This window comes from Capricornis sumatraensis, chromosome 14, assembly GCF_032405125.1.
Source record: "Capricornis sumatraensis isolate serow.1 chromosome 14, serow.2, whole genome shotgun sequence".
NCBI classification, from domain to species: domain Eukaryota; kingdom Metazoa; phylum Chordata; class Mammalia; order Artiodactyla; family Bovidae; genus Capricornis; species Capricornis sumatraensis.
The window spans coordinates 72,374,671-72,381,179 of record NC_091082.1 but is presented as its reverse complement, the minus strand read 5'-3'; the positions used below and the strand labels follow the sequence as shown (position 1 = coordinate 72,381,179).

General features: G+C 36.7%; 1 protein-coding gene across 2 annotated transcripts in view; it reads right to left on the bottom strand.

The window, feature by feature from the left end:
• Window positions 1-207: 207 nt before the first annotated feature.
• Window positions 208-6,509, bottom strand: part of TSEN15 (tRNA splicing endonuclease subunit 15) — a 29,065-nt gene continuing 22,763 nt past the window's right edge. Inside the window, exons 4-5 of one of the 2 annotated variants that reach the window (XM_068986182.1) lie at window positions 1,928-2,081; window positions 208-1,404 (exon numbers count right to left, since the gene is read on the bottom strand). In XM_068986182.1, the coding sequence (XP_068842283.1) occupies window positions 1,384-1,404; window positions 1,928-2,081 (175 nt within the window). In that variant the 3' untranslated portion in view covers window positions 208-1,383. The remainder of the gene's footprint in view (window positions 1,405-1,927; window positions 2,082-6,509) is intronic. The other variant, XM_068986181.1, reaches the window with a different exon arrangement.

Sequence of the window (6,509 nt, the reverse complement as noted above, 5' to 3'; positions counted from 1 at the left end):
CCTCAGGTTGAGACTACAGCCGTGACAGCCTTACAATACAAAGGACCCAGTGTCGAGATATTAAACGTGTTGTATTTTTAAGCTGCAAAGTTTGTGGTAATATACAAAAATAAATCACAAATATAGATCTCAGGATACATTTTTTTACTTTAAAACACTTTTATTATAAAAGTAATAGCAACAGAGAAAAACTAAAATCTGAAAGAAAGACAAAGCCGTCCATTTACTGCCCTGCCCTCCTATTATAACCACAGTTAGGAATTTATTTTGTCCTCTTTTTTATTATACACTTGGTGTGTTATTTACAGCCATAATCATACCCATTGATACACTTTTGTATCTTGCTTTTTTCTTTTTACTAAGCATTTTCTCATGTTTTACAGTATACTCATTTCTAATTTTTAATGGGTACATAACACACAATTCATTACCTTTGTATGTTTATTGACTATTTTCCCAGACCAGGTGTTGGCAAACTATCGCCATGTGTTTGTAAATAAAGTTTTATTGGAATACAGGCATATCCGTTCATTTACATACTGTCTACAACTATTTTTATTCTACAAACAGCATAGCTGAGAAGTTGTAAAAAAATCTATATGGCCTGAAAAACCTAAAATAGTTCCTTTCTGGCACTTTTCAGAAAAATTTTTCTGACTCTTGCTTTAACTTTTCAAATACCTTTCTTTGCAACAATTAATTAAGAAAAAGTAGAAAAACTAGGTCTACTGAAGAAAGATGTTTTTTAGGTTCACACTGTCCGCTACCATTAATATCTCTCCTACAACAGTCTAGCTATGATACAGTATGGTGGTAGTAGTAAGAATGGGGAAAAAAAAGGCCCAGTGCTCTTGTAGGTTAACACTTCTCTGGTCCCTATTAATCTAGATATGCAATTTTATACTTTGGATGAGCATATTTTTAATTTTGATTTAAAGTTAACCAAAGAAGGAAGTAACACTAATTGTACCATGAAAACCAATCAAAAGAACACTTTCTACTGGGGATGAAAAAGCAGACTAAAGTAAATTCTCCATTTCTGCAGACTAGCTGTAGGGACCAAAAGGCACAGAGAGAGTTCAGTAAGGGAAAGAGATGGTGGTCTCAAGAATGTCCTATCCTTCTGAACATATCATAGGCATAAACTTGCATATGACTATAATCAAACTGTCTCCAGGTGAGAAAGTTCTAGAGCAACTATCTTTTTTTTTTTTAACAAAATAAATTCTTCTATATGGGAAAATTTTATTCTTCAAAAAAGAAAACTTCTGGAATGGGACCAGCTAAGTCAGCCCTGACTATGTCTGAGATAAAAGATGAACCAGGTTGATGGTTCTTAATCCAGTCTTGTGTGAACAAAGTAAGCATCGGGAAGGATAGGTGTCATCTTCTAAGCGAAATATTCTGCAACATAAAAAAAAGAAAAAGATCAGGATGGACCTTTTCCCCAAAAGATAATGTAATTTAAAGCAAAACTCGAAAGATATTTATTGTGATTATCTCAATTATGCTAACAATGTATGTAAAGAAATCATATGAAACACATTTATGTATTAAATTGTTCCTGTCAAAATGCCAACCAATTTAACATTTCCTTAAATGTTCTTTTGGTTAAAACTATTATAAGCCTTTATATTCCACCCCAGTTACTCATCAAATAATTAAATGCATCATGACTTGGTGAAGGACTCTTGGAAACTATAAAATTTTCTGTAGAGTGAGGAAGTCAAATAATTTTTTGTGAAAACAACTAGGAACATGTTACTTTGAACAGAACATAGCTAGTTTTCTGAGGTATGAGACATCAATTCCTTTTTCCCTTGAATTTTCATATTGCAAAAGAAGCGATGGTTCTGTGAATGCATTGATTCACACTTAAAATCATGTCATAATTTTCTTCTTTTTTCACTGTTTTACTGATAGTCACCTCCAAACTGACCTGAGGATCCGGCAGCATAAATCCGTCAGTGAGTTTGTAGTAGACTATTGTAGAGTCAGACTCCACTATAGCCAAAGTAAACGACATGGGCAAGTCGGGATCACCTTGCAATTTTCGCGATGCCTTCAAGATTTCCCTTATCCTGAAAATAGAGTCATAACACATTTAGGATTCACAGTCACTCAGTTAATAACAAGGTGAAATACTGTAAAATCTTGGAGACAAGGTACACAATAACATTATATCCATAACGCTGACTCAGGAAATGTCTGAAGGCTCAAATATAAACATTTAAGTTACCTTTTTATACAGAAAATCCCACAAATAAGCATTATCTACTGTCTTTCAGTCCTCCTTTTTTGTATTCACTCATCTCTCCCGATCATCATACCTAAGAGAATCAAACTGTATCTAGGGAACCTTCAGAAAGGGACACTAACAGTATTTCAGTTCAGTCGCTCAGTCGTGTCCGACTCTTTGCGACGCCATGAATCGCAGCACGCCAGGCCTCCCTGTCCATCACCATCTCCCGGAGTTCACCCAGATTCACGTCCATTGAGTCAGTGATGCCATCCAGCCATCTCATCCTCTGTCGTTGCCTTCTCCTCCTGCCCCCAGTCCCTTCCAGCATCAAAGGTTTTTCCAATGAGTCAACTCTTTGCTTGAGGTGGCCAAAGTACTGGAGTTTCAGCTTTAGCATCATTCCCTCCAAAGAAATCCCAGGGTTGATCTCCTTCAGAATGGACAGGCTGGATCTCCTTGCAGTCCAAGGGACTCTCAAGAGTCTTCTCCAACACCACAGTTCAAAAGCATCAATTCTTTGGCGCTCAGCTTTCTTCACAGTCCAACTCTCACATCCATACATGACCACTGGAAAAACCATAGCCTTGACTAGATGGACCTTAGTCAGCAAAGTAATGTCTCTGCTTTTGAATATGCTATCTAGGTTGGTCATAACTTTTCTTCCAAGGAGTAAGTGTCTTTTAATTTCATGGCTGCAGTCACCATCTGCAGTGATTTTGGAGCCCCCCAAAATAAAGTCTGACACTGTTTCCACTGTTTCCCCGTCTATTTCCCTAATAGTATTTACTAATACTAACAGTTTTTAGTGCATCTAAATTAGCTAAAAATTTCCGTTACTCATCTTCCAAGTTTCCAATTTGGTGTCTTACAGCAAAACAATTGGTATTCAGGGTTTTGTTTTTTTTTCAATAGACTATAATAAATATTTCCCCTTATTTCTACATGGTGCTCAAAATTACAGTCTTTATAAGGTTATATAATATTCTATTGATTCACAATTTATCCAATCATTCCCCTATTGCTGTAATGTTCTTTCAGGGTTTCTTTTTTGTGAGGAGGATGGTGCTAAGAAAGATAAACTGTGATAATCATCTTTCTGCAGGTAGTAGTTTCTTTTTAAATAATTCTGCTGGATCTTTCCAAGTATCAGAATTATTGGATATGAATACAGATATTTCTGTGGCTCTCATGTATTCTGATACTCAATAAAAGCAAAAAGAAAAATACAGAGAGAAAAAATTTTTTTATAAAATTAAATGTCAAGTATCAATGTTATGAAGGATTTTGGTTTGCTTGCTGTGGAAAATAATCTAGTAAATCCAGTAGCAAGATCTTCACAGCACTGTTAGCTTTTGCTTACCATGAACTAAAAATCCTTATTACCTACCTAACAAAACCTGTGTTCAGTAATTGAGGAAAATGTAAACTCCAGGGGAGCCTTCTTAAAAGGGAAATAAAAAATGATCAGCTGCTTTTTTCATTACACTAACCAATTTTCTGGAATTGGAAAAAGATTTACTAGCATATAACATGCTACAACTGAATACATCAATAACACTATACTCTCTTTAGCAAAAGCCTGATTTGTCCCCTTAAATTCTACTCCCAACTCGAAGTAAAAATTCTTGTGGTGACTCTTCACCCATCCTACTAGCTCTTTAATTTATAAACCACCTAAAAAGAAGTCTCTGCTTTGAAATAGTCTTCCTACAGTAATTATAATACTTTTTTAAAAACCTGTGGAGAAGACAAGATTTTAAAAGTGATTTAAAGCAGCAATAAACCTCTGGGAAAGCTGAAACTGAATTGTTCTTGCTAAACTACCATTTAGTCACTGCATAATATGTTACAGAGTGATAACTGGTTTCTTAAAACAGTCACAAAAGGCTGCTTACCTACTACCTGTCATTTAATATTCACAAGTATATAATCACATAAGGAGAGAATGAGTTTCTAAGTTTGTCAAACCTCATAGTCAAACCATTTCTAAGATGACCTTGAGAGAGTCAATTCAACAGCATGGTAATATTGGATAAATAAAATTTTTGCCTGAAAAAAAATCTTAATTCCTTTTCAAGAGTCAGCAAAGCATCATCTTCTTTCCCCAATCCTATAGAGACACCTTGTGCAAACCTACATTATTGTAATCACTACCTTGTATTTACACACCTGTGTCTGCTTCCACTGGCTTGTACCAATTTTGAGTGTCAAAGCTTTCTAAGAAAAAAAATTGTTAATAATATGTAGTAGAATGCTGCCCAGTATCTGTAGTAATTTCTTCAAAATATCTGACAGTTGCTTGCTTTTTCTTTACCCGGCATGCATGCTAAGTTGCTTCAGTTGTGCCTGACTCTGCGACCCTATGGACTGTAGCCTGTCAAGCACCTCTGTCCATGGGATTCTCCAGGCAAGAATACTGGAGTGGGTTGCCATGCCCACCTCCAGGGGATCTTCCAACCCAGGGTTCAAACCTGCATCTCTTACATGTCATCACAACATTCAAATTGCTCTATCATTTGTCTCTACACCTGCCAAACTCTGCACACCTGTTTTTCTATAGCCCATGAGCTAAGAATGATCTTTATATCTTCAAATGGTACATTTTGAATGGTCATATAAGTACCTACAAAATAGCCTTGATTTTGCCACCCTGCCCATGAAGCCCAACATACTACCTGGTCCTTTAAGAAAAGTTTGTTGACCCCTACTCTACACTATGAAAAAAGTTAAGAATAAAAATTGTAAGATATGATCACCAAGTCAGTGTTCCTCTTTTTCAATATTACATATTCAAAAGTCAGAGCCGGAGATTTCACTTCTAAGTAGGATATAGAAGATCTCAAAAGACCACCATTCCTATGATAATAAAGAGAAAATACCTCATTTGCTTAAAAATATACCATTTTTCTTTAATGCCATAAAAGAGAGGTAAACACAAAGAGGTATAAAGGAGCTAAATTCCAATGAGAAATAAGCCCTTCCTGGGTAAACTAGAGACCAAGACACAGCCACTTCTAACCCTCAAGGGCAACTGCTAAGCCTGGTCACTGTGGCTGGAGGAGTGAGCCAGTCATAGGAAAGTGACTTCCCTGGGACCAGGAGAAAACAGCACAGCATCCAAAAGCCACACTTGAACTGGTGTGGGGGACTGGAATCTTGAGGGACATGAGTCCCTCCAGTTCACCAATTCTTACTCATGGGACTTCTGCTGTGCTTAAGCAGCAGCATGAAAAGCTGGGGAAGGGACTAGAAAATGGCAGGCAAGCCCTAATCACTAGGCCCTGCTGAAGAGAGAGGCCTGATTCCATTCTCAACACATTTGAAACCAGAACAGAACTGATCACTATAAAGCTGCAACTCAGCTGTGATTCCTCTTGACTTCTGATCTGAATGACTAAATAAAGACCCTGCCTCTACCTGCCAGATAGAGGAAAGGATGAGCTCTTTGGGGGGCAGAGTCGGGGGCAGATAGGTAGCATCCACATCAGTCTATGAACCTCAGTCTCTTCCTCATACACAATGGCCAGCATCCCATGAAAAACTCAAAGCTATGTGAAGAAGGTGGAAAATATATCTAATAATCAACAGCAAAAAATCAATATAAGAAGACCATCAGAAAACTAAGGCTGTTGAAAAACTTAGATGCTGGAGTTAAGATTCTAAAATAACTACAATAAATACTATGGTATTGATAAAAAAACACAGACAAAATGAGTGATAAGATGAAAAATTTAGGCAAAAGAATGAAAATTCTAAAGAAAATGAACATTCTAGAATCTAAAAATATATTTTCAAAATTACTGACTAGGCTCAATGACAGATTAGACACAACAGAAGAAAGAATTCAGTGAACCTAAACACAGGTCACAAAAAACTTAATTGAAGTATAATACAAGGAGAACATTTTTTTTTTCTTTAAATAAAACATCAGAGGCCTTTAGTGCAATATCAGTCTAATATACGTGTAAATTACAGAAAGAAAATGAGGAGAGAATAGTGTGTATCTTAGTCTGTTCAGGCTGCTATAACAAAATACCACAGCTTATAAACATCAGAAGTCTATTTCTCAGGGTTCTGAAAGCTGAAAAGTCCAAGATCAAGGCACCAGCATGGTGTCTTTCTGGTGGAGGTCCTCTTCCTGGTTCACAGCCAGAACCCTCTTACTGCATCTTCACACGGTGAAAGGGGTAAGAGACCTCTGTGAGGTCTTCTTTAAAGGCACTAATTCCATTTATGAGGGTTCTACCATCATTGATTGCTTAAGCAC